This window comes from Hyperolius riggenbachi, chromosome 3, assembly GCF_040937935.1.
Source record: "Hyperolius riggenbachi isolate aHypRig1 chromosome 3, aHypRig1.pri, whole genome shotgun sequence".
Classification (NCBI taxonomy): domain Eukaryota; kingdom Metazoa; phylum Chordata; class Amphibia; order Anura; family Hyperoliidae; genus Hyperolius; species Hyperolius riggenbachi.
Window position 1 is genome coordinate 343,007,072 of NC_090648.1, and position 25,108 is coordinate 343,032,179.

Sequence of the window (25,108 nt, forward strand, 5' to 3'; positions counted from 1 at the left end):
AGTACTGAAGGTTAACTATACCCAATCTTACAGGTGTGGTGCACTGAAAAAACAGCTTAGCGTCCCACGTAATCATGTCTAGAAATGTGTGAACCTTTAGGACATGTAAGTAAGAGCTTGACTTGTGAGCCAGTAAGTTACATGAACAGCGCTGCTCTCTACTTCCTCTCTTCATGATGGTGTTCGTTTAGAAATGTGGAAAATATTTGAGCAGAATACTGGCTATAAGCTCTCTGCGCAATGACAGATAAGCTGTATACGTATATGAAGGGCATAGAACAGAAAATGCATTAGGAATATATTCAGCATTTCCCTCCAGTCTTGTCTGTATGGCTTCTCCATCAATACATAGAGAATGACAGTTCTCCATGCTGTTCTTTTCTGACCTCCATGTCTTTTCTGGCTCAGTTTGGCCATACATAGGGAAATGAACTCTGAAGTGGCTTCATTATAGCAGCTCTTCCTTGCCTACATTTTCCACTTTAGATAAATAATGGTTTTAAACACCAGCTTTGCTGTCAGCATTATAATGTGAAAGCAGATGAATGAGTTTGTGCCAGTGACTTGTGACACCAGCCACCTCAGCTTGAAGGCTCTATACTCTCAGATAAAGGCTGCCTGTGCGATGTGACTGGACAGGCTCACACTGACTGACTGACACTGACACAGCAGCACTGACAGGTTCTGTTTTGCTTCCAGATTGTCAGCAACATGAAGAACATTTGATAGACAGAAAATTGAAATGATCACATGCAGATTAATGCCTGGTACACACCAGAGTTTTATTAGCTGACGCTATCACTACCAATCTAGTGTGTGCATATGTCCTTAGTGTTATTGGTAAGATTGGTATAGCTGGTACACACCGTGCAATTTCCCGTCAGACAGATGGGCCAAAACGATTATTCCCATGAGATCCAATCTGATTTCCGATCATTTTTCTGAGTGATTTTCCAATCACTTCTATACAAAATCAATCAGAAAAACAATCAAATTTGAGATCGGAAATGATTGATTCCACCCGTTTATCTGTCAGGAAATTGCATGGTGTATATTTGGCATTAGTGATATTTCCTGTAGGATCATTAAAGAACAACTGAAGCGAGAGGGATATGGAGGCTGCCATACAGTGGGTTGCAAAAGTATTCGGCCCCCTTGAAGTTTTCCACATTTTGTCATATTACTGCCACAAACATGAATCAATTTTATTGGAATTCCACATGAAAGACCAACACAAAGTGGTGTACACGTGAGAAGTGGAACGAAAATCATACATGATTCCAAACATTTTTTACAAATAAATAACTGCTAAGTGGTGTGTGCATAATTATTCGGCCCCCTTTGTTATGAGTGCAGTCAGTTGCCTATAGACATTGCCTGATGAGTGCTAATGACTAAATAGAGTGCACCTGTGTGTAATCTAATGCCAGTACAAATACAGCTGCTTTGTGAGGGCCTCAGAGGTTGTCTAAGAGAATATTGGGAGCAACAACACCGTGAAGTCCAAAGAACACACCAGACAGGTCAGGGATCAAGTTATTGAGAAATTTAAAGCAGGCTGAAGGTGGCCACACACCATACAATTTTTAAAATATCTGTTCAATTTAAGAATTGCAATACATTTTTCTGACTGATTGTAACAAATTAAAAAATATGACCAATGTACCACACACCTATGTTCAATTTTTCCCCAATTATGATAAAAATGATTGGAAACTCTGAGAAAATTGGTAGGGTGTGTATATTAATAAACTTACAATCCAACACACACCATACAATCTTTAGAGAAATTGAACAAAAATATCTGGCATTCCGGATCGATTTAAATCGAAAAAAACGGGAATTCCGATCGGATTTTTCAGTCGAATGAAAAAAAAGCTTTCGATTTTTTCGAGAGATACGATCGTTTTTATCGAATTGCTGTAAAATCGGATCATTTTATTGTATTGTGTGTGGCCACCTTTAGGCTACAAAAGGATTTCCAAAGCATTGAACATCCCACGGAGCACTGTTCAAGCGATCATTCAGAAATGGAAGGAGTATGGCACAACTGTAAACCTACCAAGACAAGACCATCCAACTAAACTCACAGGCCGAACAAGGAGAGCACTGATCAGAAATTCAGTCAAGAGGCCCATGGTGACTCTGGACGAGCTGCAGAGATCTACAGCTCAGGTGGGGGAATCTGTCCATAGGACAACTATTAGTCATGCACTGTACAAAGTTGGCCTTTATGGAAGAGTGGCAAGAAGAAAGGCATTGTTAACAGAAAGCATAAGAAGTCCCGTTTGCAGTTTGCCACAAGCCAAATGGGGGACACAGCAACCATGTGGAAGAAGGTGCTCTGGTCAGATGAGACCAAAATGGAACTTTTTGGCCAAAATGCAAAACGTTATGTGTGGCGAAAAACTAACACTGCACATCACTCTAAACACACCATCCCCACAGTCAAATATGGTGGTGGCAGCATCATGCTCGGGGGTGCTTCTCTTCAGCAGGGACAGGGAAGCTGGTCAGAGTTGATGGGAAGATGGATGGAGCCAAATACAGGGCAAACTTGGAAGAAAACCTCTTGGAGACTGCAAAAGACTTGAGACTGGGGTGGAGGTTCACCTTCCAGCAGGACAATGACTCTAAACATAAAGCCAGGGCAACAATGGAATGGTTTAAAACAAAACATATCTATGTGTTAGAATGGCCCAGTCAAAGTCCAGATCTAAATTCAATCGAGAATCTGTGGCAAGATCTGAAAACTGCTGTTCACAAACGCTGTCCATCTAATCTGACTGAGCTGGAGCTGTTTTGCAAAGAAGAATGGGCAAGGATTTCAGACTCTAGATGTGCAAAGCTGGTAGAGACATACCCTAAAAGACTGGCAGCTGTAATTGCAGCAAAAGGTGGTTCTACAAAGTATTGACTCAGGGGGCCGAATAATTACGCACACACCACTTTGCAGTTATTTATTTGTAAAAAATGTTTGGAATGATGTATTATTTTCGATCCACTTCTCACATGTACACCACTTTGTATTGGTCTTTCATGTGGAATTCCAATAAAATTGATGCATGTTTGTGACAGTAATGTGACAAAATGTGGAAAACTTCAAGGGGGCCGAATACTTTTGCAACCCACTGTATTTACATCCATTTAAGCAATACCAGTTCCCTGGCTAGCTATAGACCTTGAAGAAACATATGAGGATCAGGTGTTTCTAACAAGATAAGCTGCATGCTTTATGTGATTCCGACACTACAGCAGCCAAATAGATCAGCAGGACTGCCAGGCAACTGGTATTTTTTAAAAGTAAATAAATATGTCAGCCTCCATATTCTTCTCACTTCAGTTGTCCTTTAACCTCTTCCCCTCCCCTGGGACGAGTAACTACAGCCCTGCATTTCCCCATATCTTCTTGCAGGGACGTAGCTACTACGTCCCTCCCCACCCCACGCTTGTTACCACCGCTGATCGGTAGCCGGGAGATCAATGAATGGGAAAACAGTTCCCATTCATTGATCCAAGATCCTGTGTGAATGACCGCGGCCGTCTATGAGACAGCACTGCCATTCACAAAAAACGATACATACACATCCACGCATTGCTTCCTATTTGCGTAGTAATACTACAAATAAGGAAGTTATGTGCGAGGATATCTTGTGGCCAAATAATAAAATTACATGTACAAACATTTTTTTAGACTGACAGACTTTTTTTTGTTATTTAAAATTAACCTCTTACCTCTCACACTCCCCAATAGTTACCCCAAAACATTTTTTCTAAAAAAATAAAAATAAATAAGAATATAAAATTTAAACAAAATAGATAAATAGTTACCTTAAGCACTGAACATTTTTTATATGTATGTCAAGAGGGTATATTACTGTTACTTTTTAAATTATGGGCTTGTAATAAGTGATGAACGCAAAACTGAAAAAATTCACCTTTATTTCCTAATAAAATATTGGTGCCATACACTGTACTAGGGAAAAATGTTAAACGTTGCAATAAGCAGGATTTTAATTACAGTAGCATGTATTATTTCAAAACTATGATGGCCGAAAATAATTATTTTTTTTCATTTTTTTTTATTTTTCCTGTTAAAATGCAGTTAGAATAACATAATTCTTAGCAAAAAGTACCCCCCAAAGAAAGCCTAATTGGTGGCAAAAAAACAAGATATAGATTGTTTAATTGTGATAAGTAGTAATAAAGTTATAGGCAAATAAATAGAAGGTGTGCTAGCAGGTGAAAATTGCTCTGTTTTTTAAAAGGGAAAGACCGTTGGAGGTGAAGTGGTTAATCACCAACAGCTGGTACTCTTGCAGGAGCTTCAGCAGGAGATTCTACAGCCTGGTGCTTCCTGTTTGTCCTCCCACTACCCTCTCCATACAACAGGACAGAACTCCTTTGGGGTAACAAAATGTAAGAAAAGTGTGTGCATAGCTTTATAAAGCAGGAGATTTAATGCATTGCTTTTGTCTCAGTGCTCTGTCATGCATGGGAGACAAAACTGCCACTCAGTTTCTTGGAAGTCAGGTATTTCCATCTTACAGCACTATTACCGTGCCTCTAGTCAAACCTTCATTAATATTAATATTTACCTTTCTTTATAAACTGTAAAAATATTACAAAGTACAGTCCATGAAGTAATGGGGGTAAGAGTACAGACTGGAGATAAGCAATCACAAATACAAAGGGAGCTCCCTGCCCCAAACAGCTTATTCTGCGTAATGCTTCACTTTATCCTGCTATGTTACAGCTCACACAGAACTCATTCCCACGCAGTGCATCATATACATTATATATCCATATGTCTAGTTAGGGTTTAGTCAGAAAATGTTTTTACAATTTCCAGTGAGCATCCAATCATTTCAGCTATGTGATAGTATTGTTGAGGAAAGAAATGAATAGGTATAAAAGGCAATGCAGGGTGTACATTAGAGCTGTCATTAGAATGTAGCCTGACTGTGGTGAGAACGTCAGTGATCTCTCTGCCTGCACCTCTCTGCTCAGCTGCAATGATGTAATCTGCAATTTCTGCGTCACATGAAAACAATTCCATGTGTGTGCTATGCTGAACACTCCATCCTTTACAGCGTAATACACGGCATTCCACTGTCCCCCGACCCCACTCATCTTACCTAAATAATACACAGGAAAAGCAAATCCAGGCTGAAAATGTAACCATATCTGCCTTCAATATCAGAAGAAAATAAATTATATTAACCATGTAGCAGATTAGGTTCCATATCTTGCTGATCTATACATTTCTTCTGTATAGGCAGAATGGCATTTATATCATATGCTCTCATGTCATACTATTAAAAAGTAATATTCATTATTACCCTCTAGTACTATACTAATAAAAAAAATCAACCAGTGAAGGTCATTTTTCAAATTAAAACATTACAAAAAAAGTCTCAAAATCTATCTTTTATGCAGACTTTTAGAGAGATCCTACCACTGATGATTCCAATAATAACATGTAGTTTTTGTTTAGGTAGCACACATGTGAAGCCAGACAGAGCACTTGGCTATGTATTATACTGTATATTAATGTAATGCTATCCTGTTGTGTAAGTCACCTGATCACCATGTCACTAGCCAGTCACTCTCTGCACAAGAATCTCTCCGCTGTTGGTTTTATGTCTGGTCTTTCAAACATGCAGCATAACACAGTTCACTCTAGAGAACTGGATGAATGAAGGTCAAAGAGACAAGGAGGAGAGTGAAAAAAATACACTGCAGCAAAGAGATGAGCTAATTTCATTTGTTTACGGCACTCACCATAGGAGCAGAGAATCCACACACAGGAAGGCTGGAGATTTCCCTTCTATTTCTTCAGGACAAATAGCATCTGCAATCATGTCAGGACGATGAAGGGTGACTTGGCTCAGACAGGATGCAAATCTTCACTTTAGTAAGCACCTACAGTAGTTACTCTTCTACTATCACACTTAGCTGCACACAGCCCACAGCTACAGCTACAGCATGCAGCTGAATGAAAATCATCAAGCTATGGTAAAAGGTATCATTTTCCTAAGCCTGCTGTACAGGGAAGATGGGCTATACAGGAATTCTCTACCATGTGGTTAAGCTACTCTGTAAGATGCCATCAGTATTCTTAGTCAGTCCCTGGAAACATCCAATCAAAGAAGAAGAGAGCAGTGTCAGCATGACGCTGGACCAAAAAAGAAAAAAAAGCAAGTGACTGCAGAGCCTCAAAGCTGGCTTTTCCTTGCTGTCTGTACACTGCTGTCTGTACTACGCACAAACCCCTATAGGTATTATGTCAGTGTCTCCCCAGGTATGATATTGCACAGTCATCAGGAGAGTCTTCTTGCAGAAAATGCATAGTGACCCCCACAGCAAGCATCTGAGTATATATGAGGACATAGGTCAGAGGTGATTTCCCTGGCTTTGCAGCACACTGGATGCTGCTACTGCAGTGCTGCAGTGTCCAAGCTCCTGTGTGTGTAGAGGAGGCAGCGCTACAACGACTCCGCCACCACACCATAATGTGACTTTGTCACTCGGATGCCTCCAAGGCAGGTACAGCACGTGTCCTGCGTGATTTCTTTCTGCTCTGATAATTTACCTATTTCAAAACAAAATGTTCTGGTGCTGAGCATAGTTTTTCCCTCATAGGCAGGAAATCTGGGTCACTTCATGAATATTCACACAGGTGCAGTTCAGAATACTTTCATTTACTCAGGGAACAGCTGCCCCATAAAAGCCCAGCCACACAGCTGTGTTACTTGGTGGCTGATTATCCTGAAAGCATAGATGTATCCTGCCACTGATTACAGGTAATAAAAGTGGCTCAAGGAATGTTGTTCACACAGAACCAGCCAGTCTGAGTCCCACTTCTCCTTTATACCAGGGATCACATGACTAAGCAGATTATTGGGTGTCACATGATCTTGGTATCATATTAGGTTAAAGGTGCCCATATACCAGAAAAAATGTTTTTCCTATTTTCTTTAGATATTTTAAATTCAATTCAATTTCTGGATGGATTGTATTAATTAAAAAAATAAAATCAATCCACACTACACCATACATTTGAAAAAAAAAAAAAAAAAAAACATCAGAATTTTACACCACAGCCATGCAGCAAAAATTGAACAATTTGGAAAATGTTCAATTTGTCAGAAAAAAATTACATTCTATTTTTCTGTACAACTGCATCCCCCGATTACTTTTGATCCACCCAATTGCCCACTAAATACATTACCCAGCCTGGATCCAGTGATCTGCGCAGCCTCCCTGCACATCTCTGGTCCTCTCTATGGGGAGGATCGAACATGAGATCATGACGTCGGCGATATCATGATGTCATGCGCAGACCCGATCCTCCCCATAGAGAGGACCAGAGATGTGCTGGGAGGTTGTGCGATCGCTGGATCCAGGGGGGTTAATGTATGGGTTAATGTATGGGTTAATGTATTTAGCGGACGATCGGGGGGATCAAAAGTAATCGGGGGATGCCGGCCGCCACTGCTAGCTAGCCTAGTGCTAGCTGAAGCTATTACAACTATGCAATCTCTAAAAATTATACTGGGGGACTCCTGGGGACAGCCGGCGGTATGCCCGACACAGTGTCGGGCATACCACTAAGAAGGTTAATACCAATAAGGAATAGTGTCACAGTTTAATAAGGTCAGATTAATTTAGAGGAGATAAGACTCAATGGGCCAGATTTATCAAAGCATTATCGACAGTTTTTTTTCTTCTAAAACTGTTCTAACCAGCAGAGGAACTGTTCTGCATGATAATAAGAAACTTCTCAAATCATACTTATTAGCGGCAGTTTAGCATGGATTTCTAGAGCTGCACTACAATTAAGAAAAGTGCAAATCCATCCCTAAACTGCTGCAGGTTAAGAAGTGCTTAATAGCAGTCCTACAGATAGTGCAGCAGTGCAGGCTAACATGATTTAAGAAGGGCTCCTCCCCCCTCCTAACTCAGAGCCTGCTGACAGAAGATGTATTGGTTACCTCAGTAACAGCAAACTCCCTCACACACTGCACTGCCTGAGAGACCACCTTAACTTCTCCTATTCCTAACAGTTTAACCTCCTGGGCGATAATCCCGAGCTGAGCTCGGGGTATGTCGCGCAGGAGGAGTTCTCAGGCCCTGGTGGGCCGATTTGCATAATTTTTTTTGTTATACGCAGCTAGCACTTTGCTAGCTGCGTGTAACTTCCGATCGCCGCCGCCGATCCGCCGCTACCTGCCGTGCAGCCCCCCCTCCCCCTTGCGCAGCCTGGCCAATCAGTGCCAGGCAGCGCTGAGGGGTGGATCGGGACTCCCTCTGGCGTCACGACGTCCATGATGTCGGTGACGTCATCCCGCCCCGTCGCCATGGCGACCGGGGAAGCCCAGCAGGAAATCCCGTTCTGAACGGGATTTCCTGCTTACTCTGATCGAAGGCGATCGGAGTGGGTGGGGGGATCCCGCTGCGCAGCGGCTATCATGTAGCGAGCCCAGGGCTCGCTACATGATTTAACAAAAAAAAAAAAAAAAGTGCTGCGCCCCCTCCTGGGCGATATAATTGTATCGCCCAGAGGGTTAAGAAGGAATCTGCACTATCTAGTGATTTCTTAGGATGTTTGAGACAGTTCTGCATGGATTTCTAAAAACCTACCAATATTTTGTCTCAGACACTCTTGATAAATGTCCCCCAGGGTTCCAGCTACCATCAGGGTGAGGTAACTATAGGTAGCCCTGGGTTAACGAACAAAACAGGGACTGTAAGTTCCATAACTCAAAACTCCATATCTGTCCCCTGTACCGTCTCTATGCCACTTCTGTTCCCCTATGCCTTCAGTGTCCCCTACCCGTGTCACCTCTGTCCCCCATGTCTTTTTACCGGTTTGAAAAACATGTTTCTTAAAAAAAAATTAAAATTGATTTTTTTGGGTTTTTTTTTGCTTATTCCCGCATAATCAAAGTTCACATTTTTAAGCCTTTCATATCAGCAGGTTGTGTGTAAGTCAGGTATTTGTAAGTCAGAGACTACCTGTATTAGTGCCGGATTTTTGTTTAGGGCCAGATAGAAGTGTATTGTGACAGTATGTTGACACTACAGTGGAAATGATAGCCAAGATGAGGGGTGGTGTTTTTGAACATGGTAAGAAAGATTGGAAATGCCAGCACTGAAAAAAATTCCTGTTTATTAAAAGGTAACACATGTGTCATAAGTGGCAGCCTCCGTAGAAGCGCTGTGTTGCCCTGAAACAGCCATCAGGCGTTTGTGCCCAGCACCCACCGTCATTGTTCCAGATAGAAGTATTGGGTTAAGTTAAAGTGAACCTGAGATGCAAGGGAGGAGAGGATTCTTATTTACCTGGGGCATCCTTTAGCCCCCCTGTAGTCCATCAACTCCTTTGCCTTCCTGCCAGTCCCCTCCATTGTGCTTCTGTGAAGTCAGTGATCCAGCTGGGTTGTGGACCACTGCACATGCAAGGTGCTGGCCACACGCACCACCCAATTATGCTCCTGTTGCTGAAAGCATTGTGCACAAGCTCAGTTACAGTCTTAATGAAATGCGCATGCGCAGAATGCTCCCATGCACAGGAGCTCGATCGGGTGGTGCTTGCGACAGGGACCGCGCATGCGCAGTAGTCTGTGACTCAGGAGGATGGGGAAGGAGCAAACGGACTACAGGAGGCTAATCGAAGCCCCAGATAAGTAAAACTCTTGTTCTAATTTGGTCTCAGCACAATTTGAGGCTAACCGCATAGTGTTTAGGATAATTAAAGCTATGTTCACAGTGGCGTGTTTAGGATAATTAAAGCTATGTTCAAAGTGGCGCGTTGGTTCTGACAATATAAGAGCATTGCTCTCACGATGCAATTATACTGTAATTGCAAGTTCAAGTTCACATTGGCATTGCAGCGAGGTGGAATCCATCGGCGTAATGTGGTGCATGCAATGCTAATTTGGGCACCAGCTATTGTCGGTAGCCCGCTACTCTTTTTTTTCCCTTAATTTAAAGAAAACCAGAGATGAATGCTTTGGCACAAAATAAACATATCCCCCGATATATATATATATATATATATATATATATATATATATATACATATATATATATATATATATATATATATATATCCACATAACATTAGTGAGGCTTTTTCAGCCCCACTGACAACCAGGTGTGTACCTAGGTGGGATGGGACGGCCCGCCCTTCCTTCCCTCCCATCCCAGGAGTCCGGCCCTGAAAAGAAAAAACACACAAGCAGCAACTGCTTGCTGCTGCAAAAATCCTTTCCTAGGACCACACAAGGTTTTAAAGGGACCACAGTCCAAACACTGGAGATATATACCTCCCATCCAGCACCCAGCCCCGATGACCTCTACAATATATATATATATATATATATATATATATTATTTTTTTTAAAAAAATATGTTTTATCTATTGTACAAACGTGCAGTAATTTGCGTATCAGCAACATACAGTTAATTTGTTAGTAGATATTGTGACAATACGCACCTTCATAGCTTATCAGTTAACATCTATATATTGAGTGTTGTGGTACCAAACAAATATATCTATGCTTATTGAGTGTGAAGAAAATCTAATTCAATCCAAGACAGACCTTCTGGTGCCTGAATAAACACTATCCGCACGTAGCATTTCTGGGGATTCCTTCAGTTAATCTGAACTGATGAAGCTACTTGGTCAGTAGTTTTGAAAGATTCAAAAAAGAAAACATCCATTAGCTTTATTTCCCCTTGGATGTACATTCTTGTCTACAAAGAATCCCGGACCAGTCCTAGCTAAAATGGGGCCTTGGGTAAAAATTAACATGGGGCCCGCAACTGCAACCCCCCTCCCCCACAAAAAAACAAAACAAAACACAGCAGTATCAGGTGCTGCAAGTACTCTGTAGGCAGGGACGGATTTAGACCAAGTTGCGCCTGGGGCAAGGTCAGGTTTTGGCGCCTATGCTCTTATCCCTACTGTTTATACTTAATTTGAAAACTCAATCCTCGCATGTAATCCTAGAAATAGGGTGGCGATTTACTGACCCCCCCCCCCCCCCTTTGCTGCAATCACCCCCTTCTTCCCCACCAAGGGTGGCAATTTACTGACCCCCTATTTGTGGCAATCCCCCCTTTCATCCACCTCCGAGGGTGGCGATTTACTACGGTGACCAGACGTCCCGCATTTGGTGGGACATGTCCCGCTTTTGGGGTCCCCTGTCCCGGGCACCATTGTGTCCCGGGAAACGTCCCGCTTTTGCCCGCGGGACGTCCCAGCTGCAGGACTCTGGCCACCGTCGGAAGGACTCTGGTAGGCGCGGCCACCTAGCTACATTTGCCTCGCCCCCAACTTGCTCATTGCCTACGCTCCAATCAGCGCTGATATCGGGCTGCATCAGCCCTGTCCCTCAGGGTGCTGTTCCTGCCTGTCAGCTCCGCCCCTAGAGCTCCTCTAATAGGAGCGGCCGCCTGGCCGCATCAGGCACGCCCCCAACCTGCGCACACCCTCCGGCAACCACATGGAGAGTGGAGACCATGCAGCTAAACGAAGAGGAGAAGAAATGGGTGAGAGCGCCCTGTCAGTGTCTTCTCCGCTCCTGGTGTCACCCTCCCCCACCCAGTCCTTGTCACCCTTCTCCCCCAGTGTCACCCTCCCCCACCCAGTCCTTGTCACCCTCCTCCCCTAGTGTCACCCTCCCCCACCCAGTCCTTGTCACCCTTCTCCCCCAGTGTCACCCTCCCCCACCCAGTCCTTGTCACCCTCCTCACCTAGGGTCACCCTCCTCACCGAGTGTCACCCTCCCCCACCCAGTCATTGTCACCCTCACCCACACAGTCAGTGTCCTCCTAGCGTTTATTTTGTGCTGACATGTTGCGCACATTGCGTTTATTTTGTGCTGACATGTTTCTCCGATTGCTTTTATTTTGTGCTGACATGTTTGCCCGCATTGCGTTTATTTTGTACTGACATGTTTGCCCGCATTGCGTTTATTTTGTGCTGACATGTTTGCCCGCAGTGCGTTTATTTTGTACTGACATGTTTGCCCCATTGCGTTTATGTTGTACTGACATGTTTGCCCCCATTGCGTTTATTTTGTACTGACATGTTTGCCCCCATTGCGTTTATTTTGGGCTGAAATGTTGCCCGCAATGCATTTATTTTGTGCTGAAATGTTGCCCGCAATGCGTTTATTTTGTGCTGACATGTTGCCCGCAATGTGTTTATTTTGTGCTGACATGTTGCCCATTGCGTTTATTTTGTGGTGTCTGGGGTAACTGTTGCTGCATTTATTATTTAATGGTCATAGTTGGCTGTGTTTGCTGCTTTGGAGTTATGGTATACTATTAAATAGCATCACACAGTTTCTGCACACCCATGATGCGAATCCTCGTTTGACCACATCACAGCATAAACACTGCTTTCTTATGCCTCGCTGTTGCATCATTACGTTAGCTCCGCCCATAGAATGTTATGACCACGCCCATTTACCGGCGTGGCAGGCACCACATTTTTCGGCGCGGCGCACCCCCCTATTTTTCGGCAGCCCCCTCCCCCGACCCTGTCCCAGGTTGAGCCTACAAAAATCTGGTCACTCTAGATTTACTGAACTCCCCAAAGTGGCGACCCCCTTCCTGCAGCCATCCCCTGCCCCATGTAACTATATATACCAAGCCTTCGATCCTGCGGATGTAACACAAGCTCTGCAGCTCCTTCTTCTCTGTCGGGACACAGACACGTCATCAAGCAGAGTGTCTGTGTTCTTGGCAGGCAAGACGGAGCTGCAGCGCAGGATCAAAGGCTCGGTATGTATTATTACACGAACAGAGGATGGCTGCAAGGGGGGGGGGGGGGGTTAGTAAAATCGCCACCCTCAGAGGTGGATGAAAGGGGGGATTGCAACAAACGGGGGGTCAGTAAACTGCCACCCTTGGAGGGGAAGAAGGGGGGGATTGCAACAAAGAGGGGGGGGGGCAGTAAATCACCACCCTCGGAGAGGAAGAAGGGGGGGGGGGGTTGCTATACACAGGGGGGGGGAATGCCGCAGAGGAGCTAGAGATCTCCCTCCTGGTAATGACAAGCCTCGCTAAGCCAGAAGCGCCGACGCATCACGCTCCCGCGCCCGCCTATCAATGCTGCCAACTGCCAGGTGTTTATTTCCCCATCCAAATGTTGCTGCCTTTTTAAAGAGACTCTGTAACCTCAAAAACATCCCCTGGGAGGTACTCACCTCGGGTGGGGGAAGCCTCGGGATCCTAATGAGGCTTCCCACGCCGTCCTCTGTCCCACGGGGGTCTCGCTGCAGCCCTCCGAACAGCCGGCAAAAGACCCGACTGTAAAATCAATATTTACCTTTGCTGGCTCCAGCGGGGGCGCTGTGGCTGCTTTCCGCTCCGAACTACACGGAAATACCCGATCTCAGTCGGGTCCGCTCTATTGCGCAGGCGCTGGAAACTTGCGCCTGCGCAGTAGAGCAGACCCGACGGCGATCGGGTATTTCCGTGTAGTTCGGAGCCGGCAGCCGTCAGAGCACCTGCGCAGAAGCCGGGAAGGTAAATATTGACGTCATCTTTCACGGAGGGCTGCAGCGAGACCACCGTGGGACAGAGGACAGCGTGGGAAGCCTCATTAGGATCCGGAGGCTTCCCCCACCCGAGGTGAGTAACCCCCAGGGGATCTTTTGATGTTACAGATCCTCTTTAAGAATTCAACAAACTGCGCCTGGGGCAAGAGACCCGCGCCCCCCTCCCCCCCAATTTGTCCCTATGGAAGAGCCAGCCCTGAAAATATCTAAATAATAATAAATCCCATATAGCTGATTTTATATTCTTCACAGTTCTAAGCATGGTAAACACTGCATGGCAGGAGTCAATGAAGATCTGCAAAATCAGGAGATTTCTCTTCTGCCTATAAGAGCCGATCACTCTCTTGTCCCCCAGGCGGACAGCCGTGTCACGATCTCCCCATCTAACAGTCTCCCGAGCGGCAATGGCCGCTCGGAGACTGAAGGCAGTGCGGAGCTCCGCCCCCCGAGCAGGAGATGTGTGCGCATCCTGCATGCGATCTTCTACAAAATGCAGCCCCAGGACTTGACGCCGATCGGCGTTAGGCGGTCCTGGGGCTGCCGCCGTGGCCATGCCCATCGCGTTAGGCAGTCCCCAGGAGGTTATATCCCGATTTTTGGGAAAAGGTCATTTCACTTTCTTCCGAAGAAAAATACATTGCATTCTTTAGAAACAAACCTCTCAAAAATATAGTCAAAGAGGGATTTAAGATTCTACTTCATGTTATATGTAAGGCCAGGTTTGCATTAGCATTACAAAAATGGATTGGAATCGAACAGATCGGAATGGATGGGAACGGATTCAATGTTAACCTATGGATCCACTCACATCCGTCCATTCAAGCAGATCCGTTTTGCATGATCCACTGAACGAACCCCGCAACTTTCCTCCTGCAGCAATTTTTCTGGACCGCTGAGTCCAGCGGAACGGAAACGGAAGCTGAAGCACTGCATTCGGGGCAATGAGGAAAATGAACGTTTCTTCACACAATTGTAATCTGTCAGGCAAAACAAATCAAAACTTACCTCCTGAAATTCCCTACTGGCCAATAAAGCCACCAATAACATTAAAGTATCGATGTGGGATTTGGAAAATAGAAGAGCCTGCCAAGACTGGAAAAGTTATCATTTGCTCTTTAGAACATTACATACATACACAGAACATTTATATCACACTTTTCTCCTGGCGAACTCAAAGCACTGAAGTGCTGAAGCCACTAGGACACGCTCTATAGGCAGTAGCAGTGTTAGGGAGACTTGCCCAAGGTCTCCTACTGAATAAGTGCTGGCTTACTGAGCAGGCAAAGCCGAGATTTGAACCCAGGTTGCCTGTGTCAGAGGCAGAGCCCTTAACCAGTAAACAATCCAGCCAGAGCTTTAGAACCCTTTAACAATGTGTCCTCTGCATTACAACACAGCACGGCAGTGTACTCAATGTGCACCTATTTTCCATGGGCCCTTTCACACATGTAGGTTGCATTCCTGTGAACTGCAGTGAAATTTTTTCAGGTAGCATAATGCATTGCTATACATCGAATGAATGACAAACTCACTTTACCTGTGCTCCCTGTATAGATCCTTCTCTAGACCTAATGAAAGCAAAAATGTAAGAACCAGAACAATTCTACACACAAGTAACTCTTCCGGTACAATTAAGAGCTATAGACTTTTGCATAACAAATGTCAGGTTTTGATCCACTAAACAGGTAAAAGCCTTTTATTTATTTGGAATATACAGCCATCTAGTGGTTTATATGGATTACTTCATCTATCTTCACTGCAAGAACCTGGACACTTTTTTTCAATATGAAGATCCTAATAATAGATCATATGTAAACGAGTAAGATAAACTAAATGTGTATTTCTTTAATAACTGCTAATTATATTACAGCAGCTAGGCACCCACACACATGCAGTAAGCATTTCCCTCTGGGGTAAGGGGAGAATTACATCATCCTCTTCACAGCAATGTTTAGCTTGGAAATTGAGTTCTTATCACCTTGATCTTGGCACATAGAGAGTGGAAACTGAATTACCAGGCCATTACTACAGCTCTCCAGGGCTGGCAATCATTAAAGAATATTCTGCAAAGCTGCCCTGGATCAATTTAGAGTTGTCTGTTATTTGGCAAAAAAAAAAAGTTCAACCCTTTTGTGAGTCATATCAGGCCACTGCAAGACTTATGCTGCGTACACACTTGCGATAACGATCAAACATTGTGAGATATATATAGGCGGGTATGGTTCAACTGAACAAAAGACACTACAATCTATTTAAGAAAATATTTACAGAAAAACTTTTTTAATCATCATGTCAAGCAAAATCCCATTAAAAATGTGTGCCTCCCTGACACCCCCAGGACAAACACCAACCCCACCTCCCTACTGGCCCTTGGTCACCCAGACCCAACCCCTGCCCCTATTGCCCTGTACAATAATGACAGTGAAGCATGTGCACCTGCCCCACTGCAGAAGATAGTCACTGTGAGAACTGTCTGATCTCAGACTCTTAATGTCCAATAAAGGGGTAGTAATCCTTGATTCACACAGTGATATTAAATCATAGGAAAGAAAAAGCACCGGGTCATATCAAATGAAACCAAAGTTCCAATTGTTGAGCCAGCAAACAGTTCAATAGTGCGCAGCATCTTTCAGCAGCAGCAAGGGCTATTGCATGGTAAGTATTTAGTTTGCATATGTTTTGCATCTGTCTGATTGCTGAGTGTGTATTTGAGCTATTTAAGCGGTGCATATGAGGTGATGAGTCATTCAGATGCGGCCCATATTGGTGAGCGCTTGCTTTGTTTTCTGCTGTCCGTATTGAATGTAAGTTACACATTTTAGCGTAGCTGCTGCCAGGGCAAAGACATTTGCTTTTAACTTAGGTCAGTTTAGTGTTAGGACATCTGCCTTGGAGATTTACCTCAACGTTGGTGCAGATGTCCAGTATATCTATATTTTTGCATGCAAAACTATGATGGAAGCTAAAATTTCTCCATAGACCAGTATTGCATTGTTTGGATGCGGACGTACATTTTAGTCCAGGGGGGGCGGTGTGCGCCACAGCGATTAACCATTCAATTGTACAGTATTGGGTCAGGGATGCGCAGCCTTTTACCTATATTTTGTTTCCACAGTCCTGTAACTACCAGGGTAGCAGCACCCATTGTGCTATCCTGTTTTGCATGGTAAGTATTTAGTTTGCATATGTTTTGCATCTGTCTGATTGCTGAGTGTGTATTTGAGCTATTTAAGCGGTGCATATGAGGTGGTGAGTCATTCAGGTGCGGCCCATATTGGTGAGCGCTTGCTTTGTTTTCTGCTGTCTGTATTGAATGTAAGTTACACATTTTAGCGTAGCTGCTGCCAGGGCAAAGACATTTGCTTTTAACTTAGGTCAGTTTAGTGTTAGGACATCTGCCTTGGAGATTTACCTCAACGTTGGTGCAGATGTCCAGTATATCTATATTTTTGCATGCAAAACTATGATGGAAGCTAAAATTTCTCCATAGGCCAGTATTGCATTGTTTGGATGCGGGTGTACATTTTAGTCCAGGGGGGGCGGTGTGCGCCACAGCGATTAACCATTCAATTGTACAGTATTGGGTCAGGGATGCGCAGCCTTTTACCTATATTTTGTTTCCAAGGGCTATTGCATGTTCCCAGTGTGTGATTCATAAGAAAAAAATGTCAAAATTATTGAGCCAGTAGATGCATTAGGCCAGGACCATGTTGGCCTCTGTTAAGTATAGCAACAGAAACCATCCAGCAGGTGCAGTGAGCCCAAACAACTTTAGCCTCTAATTTGCATAGCGGTAGAGAACATCCAACATTTATTTATATGGCAAGGCCCCCTGTACAGTTCCACTCATAGGATAATGCATACATGGCACACAGCCTTAGCACAGTTCAGTAGGGTTAGTGGTAGCATAAGCAGTATATAGCAAACAAGCCCTACGTGCAACAGCCTCTGATTTGCATATCATTAGAAAGCATCCGTACAGTCAGTTATATGGCATGGCCCACTGTATGGTTCCCCTCATAGGGTGATGCATATATAGAATCAGAATCAGAATTTATTATCGCCAAGTACAACGGTGGATTGTACCCGGAATTGGTTTTGGCGCATACAGGGTCGTTGATGAAGAAACAAGAAATAGCATACAGTTAAAGCATGGCACATACATAGACATGGGGCAGCATACATAGGACAACATTACAGCTTGTGCGTACAATTAAGCAGAGTACAGCATTGCATACAGTTAAGCATGGTACATACATATAAACAATAAAAACAATTAAACGCAAAAATAAAAAAAAAACAAGACAGAGAGCATTACGGCATACACGCATATTACGGCATAACGTAATGCAAGCATAGCAAAGCATACACAATAGCAGGAACAGAAAAGAGTAGGACTGGAGGAGCAGCCTGAGAGCTGATATGAGCGCTGCCATTTTCGGCACTGGACGCTACACAGCGACACGCTCCCAACAAGACAGCCTTAGCACAGTTCAGTCGGATTAGTAGTAGCATAAGCAGTATGTGGAAAAAAAGCCTTCCGAGCATCAGCAGTATGGATTGTTCTTGCATGCAATGCAGTTCCTCACTGAGGTCAGACAACAGTTGCCCGCTAAGCTGCTTACGTATCCTGTGGGTGGATAACCGCTGCAGGCTGGTCTCTGGCTGGAGTTGGTGGGCTGGATACTGGGCGAGGCTGTCGAGTGGGCCCAGTGCCTAGATGTACGGCCAAAGGCCAGGCAATTTACAGGTGCGTTGGTGCGGGGAGGCCGGGACGCAGCCCATGCGCGATAACGATCGTTCGTAAACACCAATTAACGATCGCTCGTCCGACAATAGGCATAAAGTTCTTTCCGTCGCGATCAGAAGCGATCGTTAAGGAGAGCGAGGAAAGTGCAATCATTGCACGAGCGAATTTTCCAACAAGTTGGATCCTATCACACGATCATCGCTGTTAAAGAAAGGTGTGTACAGCAATCGTGCGAGAACGATCGTTACAGAATGTAGTGCGCAACCGCGCATATAGCTGGAACCTACGTATTTCCAATGTATTGTGTTTGGTAACGATCTTTCTGTGAGAATTTTGAAAAAAAAAAAACATTAATCTTGCTGTTAATCCAAATGTTTTGTAAAACATTAATTACGTCATATTCATGTGCGCACGCAACCATTCTTCACTGATCGTTCGTTTCTGCAATAACAATCGCTGCGCTACATTCTCAGTTGCCTAATTTGCATTTACTGCTCTGCTCGGCCAACTATCGTTCGTCGCAGAACTATCGTTCCTAACAAACGATCGTTATCGCAGGTGTGTACGTACCATTACTGACCATTTGGTGAGCTAGCAGCTCTGGAGTTGCATGTACACACCAGTTTCACATTACCTCCTTATGATCGCTCCATTGCATTCACAGTGGCCTGACATAGTTAACTAACTAATTTGCAACATGTTGCAGGAGTTGGAGACTGGAGCATGAGAAGTTTACATACAACCAGAAAAAAAAATGTAACTGTCTCGGGAGCGTGTGTAAGTTTCTACACTGCGCTTGCGGCTCCCCATCTCTGATGCAGCATAGAATCTATGCCGCTAGTTTCCCGTGGTCCTGAGCTGATCTGTTATGGCTGCTGATTTGGCTGTCATGTGACAGCTGAGCTTATTTTTCTTGGTAAGGAGCCAGTTTAACACCTTACCAGGTGATCACTGTCATAGTTACATAGTTATTTTGGTTGAAAAAAGACATACGTCCATCGAGTTCAACCAGTACAAAGTACAACTCCAGCCTGCTCCCTCACATATCCCTGTCAGCCAATCACAGTGATCACAAATGATACATTTAAAAAAAGGCTTTGGTCCTTAAGGGGCCGGAACCTGCCTGTCCTAAATGAGTTAAAGTGAACCCAAAGTGAAAATAAACTGATGAGATAAATTATATCTATCCTTCTATTACTAAAAATGACTTTTTATGTTATGTTTAAAAATTTACAAAGTAGATTTAATGTTTTATATTCTCTGCCGCTCAGTGGCAGTCTATTAACCTCCTTAGCGGTAACCCCGAGCTGAGCTCGGGGTAAGCCGCTGCGGAGGATATCTCAGCCCCTGGTGGGGCGATTCTTGTGCTGTAAATTGCTGTGCGCGCAGCCAGCACTTTGCTAGCTGCGCGTCCAGCTCGATCGCCGCCGCTCTGCGGCGATCGTCCGCACGCAGCGGCGGAAGAGGGCCCCCGCCAGAGCCCTGTGCAGCCCGGACCAATCAGTTCCAGATAGCGCAAAGGGCTGGATCGGATGGGTCTGACGTCAGGACGTCGGCTGACGTCCATGACGTCATTCCGATCGGAGAAGCCAAACAGGAGATTGCGTTCTATACGCGATCTCTTGTTTACTTTTGTTGCCGGCGGCGATCGGACTAGAGAGACACATGCGCCCTCTAGTGGTGTTTTATGTAGCTACCACTCAGGTAGCTACATGAAACAAAAAAAAAATATATTTCTAAAAAAGTGCAATGCAGCCTCCTTGGCGGAAAAATTGAACCGCCAAGAAGGTTAAGTGTCTCAGAGCAAAAATACATTAATTTTTTACCTTTTTTATCTATCCCCTGCTCTTAGAAGCTCTTCTCTTCAGGGAAAAGCTTTATGACTGTAATTCATTATCAGTGAGGATGACGCTATAATCCTACAAAGTTCCAACCTTTGTAATAGACAGAAACTGTCACTTGCATGCCTGACGTTTAACTCTTTCAGGCAACAAAAAGAAACACAGGCAAGTTATTTGTGTACTTGGCACGGTACATACACGTCACATGTCACCTCAGGTAAACTTTAACAAAAAGTTACAGAAGAACACTTGGATGACTTGATAAAAATATTCTCTTAACTTTGCATTATATTTACATCTGTCTTTATGCCAAATTCAAATAACTGTTACAATTGGTAAGAAAAATCTTCCTATGAATGATAAGATTATGATCAAGCTAACTGACCTCTCTAATCATCTTTTAACACAAGTATGCAACAGCTACACAATACACAACACAATACATTAAATAAGCACAAACATGAATTCATAGCAAGCCAATCCTGCAGCATACAATAGGAATGGCTGTCAATCTCATGCCTATAGGGTCACTGCTATTGCTGCCCACCAAGTGGAAATACTGATTAGTCAGGTTGGTATTATTTATGCCTGGTACACACCATGCAATTCCCCATCAGATAGACTGGTTGAAATGATAATTTCAAATAGGTTCGATCTAATTTCTAATCGTTTCTCTGATCAATTTTCCGATCTCTTCTGTATCGATCAGAAAAACTATCGGAGAACAGATCGGACTTGTCGCAAATTATTAATTCAACCCGTCAATCTGACAGGATATTGCATGGTGCCTACCAGGGATTACCCCATCTCTGCCAGTGATGTTTAATCATGTTTACTCTATCTCAACTGCATAGCGTAAATGAGGCAAGCTTTCCTGTCTGTAAAACTGCAGCAAGGCTAATTCACGTCTTGCCTGATTATCCAAGCTCTATCACCCATACATAGCTTTAGGGCAGTCATACTTATTATCCTGGTACAGTTTCACTGTGTGAGCAGGTGCTGTGACCTCAATAACTGAGGGTTCAGTCCTTACCTTGGTTGGCTTCTGAATCATGGTTTAACGTCTCTACACTGCTGCTACAAGATGTTGTTGGTCTGATGGATAATGAATTTGTGCAAGATAAAGATTCTGATACGTCCATTTGTGTCAGGATGGATGAAGACACAGGACTTGAAGCAACAGGAGGATTGTGCTGGGTGTGTTCCAAGGCATGGCAAGTCTCATTGTGAACATATGGCGTTTTCCAGTGGGATATTCCTATTGCAACTGGCCCATTCACTTCAAATCCTATAAAGAGTATGCAAAAAAAATTCACATGAGAAACAATTGCCTGAGATGAATGTTGTCTGGTGCACAGCTTCCCAACACATGGCACGTCAACCCAGGAGACATCTGGGAAGTTCAGAAGGTACTTATGCTTGTCAGAGTCAGTTCATCATAACAAGTTATGGGTTCCAGTAAAACCATAAATCATATATGAACAAAACAAAGTAAGTATTTGAGTTTTTCAAAAGCACAAAAACACACAAAAATATTTTGTTAGGCAGCACAGCTAATGCATAATGTGCCCAACAACAATGGAAATATTTAGTTAACATTCTTTTTTGGGATGGCCATATTACCAAAGCACTTCATTTTGAATAATAATTTTGCTTATTATTGTAAATAAGAACAATGTTCAATTTTTCAGTTTTTTGCATAACAAACAAGAGAGGGATGGACAGGGAAGTGTTTAGAGTTTCCTTTCACTAGCCATACATACTGAGAGTGTATTGTCTTGAACCGGTAAAATAGCTAGAAGTAACCAATTTATGCTCCATTCATATATTGGAATCCCAAGATGAATCGGTATTGGAGACTGCATATCACAGGGGGAATGGGAAGTCCAGGTCACACTTGAACACTTTGTGACAATACTATACAAACAATGGATCGTGGTGGAACCGCAATGCAATTGCTGCAGTGAAAAATCAAAAACAGCCCTCAGACAGGAAGAGAGGGGAAAATTCACAAGTGTAGACATAGCGACAGAGAACTAGGCCCTTGAAAGACAGCACCACACATATATAGTATTTAAAAAGTTTTTTTTATCAATAATCAAACATCAATATAGAAAGCTAAAAACAATTAAAATAATCATACTGCCTGTAGCATCAATAATTAATAGCATGAAAACATTTGCATAGATAATGAGCGCCCAATCACACTGATATATATTTATTAAGCAAAAAACCCTGGGGTGCTCAAGAAAGAGCTACCTTCGCGGTATGAACCCGGATTCAGTATATAGTCTTAAATAGTTATTATAGTGGTGATAATACCCAGTGACAAATGTCACAACGCATAGAGGTGAAATCAAACATTTGGTGAAAAATTCCCAAATAAAATATTGTCACCATACATTGTACTTGGGACGCAATTTAAATGTTGTAATAACCAGGCCAAATGGGTAAATTAAATGTGTGGGTTCTATCTACATTTTATTTTAAAACTATAACGGCTGAAAACTGAGAAATAATTCTTTTTTTTTTTTGTCTTTTTCCCCTTGAAAATGCATTAAAAAAAATTCTTAGCAAAAAAAAAAAAAATACCACCAAAAGAAAACCTTATTTGAGGCAAAAATTGCTCTGGATTTTAAAAGATACCCGAGGTGACATGTGACATGATGAAATAGACATCCATATATACAGTGCCTATGTGATACAAGTCTGAAGAGCTTGTGTGAATGACTGGTTGCTAGGGAAGAAACACATTAGCAAGCTAGTCTGTAGGCAGATAGGATATATCTTGTATCCCTTAGTAGTGATGAACCATTCTCCATAGAAAACCATTGGCAGAACAAAAGGTTATTGCAAGTTAAGAAAACATGCTGTTTGTGCCGTGATCATGCAATGATCACGAGGGATGAATCATACTTCCACGTTGTGGATAGGCTGATGGCCGACTACACCCTATGAAAACAAGTACTGAGCATGCGTGGCACGTGATATGGTTATATAACATTGTGTTGCAATAAGCGCGTAACCCTGAATTAACTGTTTCAGGAATTGCACGACTTAACTAAAACTAGTCCTGTTCATGAGAATATTGACTATAAGCCATCCAATCCTAGTGAAGCTCATGCCTGAGCATCCCCAGGATGCAATAGGGAAAATGGGTGGAGCTATGAGTATAAGAGAGAGAGATTCCCCTTGCTCTGATGGGACTCTCCACTACTGACGAGTCGTGTGATGTTGTGTATGCGCTGCCTCCAAGACGATCGCTGGTCCCCCGATATGGAGTGATGATGCAATATCCAGTAATGTATTGATTCTTTACTCTATTACTTATCCATGATTCACTGCTATACCTGTAAATAATGTAAATAATTGAATAAATAACCTAATACAGTGTGAAGTAGTAAGCTGTGTATTTACCCGGCCTATAGGCTGGTGTGAGTCGAGTGTGAGGCCTTAGCAACGCCAAAAACATAGCATTACAGCCTAGCACACAAATAACTATGCTGTGTTCCTTTTTTTCTTTCTCTGCCTGAAAGAGTTAAACATCAGGTATGTAAGTGGCAGTTCCCGTCTGAGTCAGGACTGGGTCAGACTACAGTGTGACCCTCACTGATAAGAAATTACAACTATAAAACACTTTCCTAGCAGAAAATGGCTTCTGAGAGCAGGAAAGAGATAAAAAGGTTCAATCGTTCATAGATTTTAGCTCTGGCATACTTCAATGAATCTGTCACTGAGCAAAAACAATAAAACAGTAAAAACTTAAAAAGTAGATTTAAATATAAAATAAAACTGTGGAATAGCTTAAAAAATCATTTTTAGGAGAAGGAGTATAAATAAAATAGTTTATTTCGTTAGTTTATTTTCGTCCCGGGTGTCCTTTAAGGGAAAACCCCTTAGTGGTGAAGTGGTTATAGGTAACAATGCTTTGGTAATGGGATGCAGACATAATTTATAATGTTTATGCAGCGGAAATATAGAAAGGCATCAAACTGATTGTGGCATAATTGTGGGAGGGGGCTGAATGCATTCTAGGGGCATTTGGAGAAGGTTGTGCTTTAACTGTATAAAAGATAGAGGGAGGGGGTGTGCACTACCCTCAGTAGAAAATTCATTTTCCCTAGTAGCAGCATGGGATGATGAAAGCATCACCTGATTGTGAATAAATCCAGTTGAGGTTTGCTAGATCACACACTTCAAATGAGTTTTAGATCTCATTTAAACCTCTGAGAAGGGGTGTAACTACATCGCAGGGAAGCACAGGCAGCAGTGGACTTCTCCTCCCATAACATCTTGCGCTTTTCCTCTCGTTGCATCCCCATAGCCATATCAAATTAGTGGACCGGCATTCCTGTTAGGTCACAGAAATGCAGATGAGAGCAGAACACTGCACATTGTGATATGGCAGGTAAGCAAAAAGTTGTTTGTGCTTCCGTGCCCACTCAGCAAAGGTGGCTGATAGTGGTGTCCCAGAGGAGAAGCCTGAGGAAGGAGATGGGTTCCCCTGTGGAAGCAGTGCATGCTCCCCTAGCAGTTATGCCACTGTGGCTGAAATGTGTTCATGCACTCTTCTTCACCCAAACTCCACGTTCTGCAGCACAGGAAATATTCTTGTACAATACGATGTAATCTTCATGTAAATACACAAACATCTTAAATACGGGCCCATTCACACATAAAATTCACTAAACTTGCTCCAGTGATTTTATCGTGATTAGTGAGGTAAAAATCACTGGACACTTCCGCGATTTCAGAGCGATCGTGGTCAGCACTTTATAAGCACTGTACCGCGATCGCTGCTGGATCACCTAGAAAATGCTGCAGGTAACGCATTTGCGATTGGCGCTAAACGCAAACCGCCTGCAATCGGCGCCAATCGCGGCAGTGAGAACACTGCTATAGGGTAACAAAGCACTAGCGCTTTAAAAAGCCTGCTA

The 25,108-nt window shown here is 43.3% G+C and overlaps 1 protein-coding gene across 2 annotated transcripts in view; it reads right to left on the minus strand.

Annotated features, from left to right (window-relative positions):
• Positions 1-25,108, minus strand: part of ANO4 (anoctamin 4) — a 273,834-nt gene that overhangs the window by 187,529 nt on the left and 61,197 nt on the right. Inside the window, exon 3 of one of the 2 annotated variants that reach the window (XM_068272805.1) lies at positions 21,205-21,459. In XM_068272805.1, the coding sequence (XP_068128906.1) occupies positions 21,205-21,459 (255 nt within the window). Of the gene's footprint in view, positions 1-5,784; positions 6,419-21,204; positions 21,460-25,108 lie in introns of those variants that run through there. The other variant, XM_068272806.1, reaches the window with a different exon arrangement.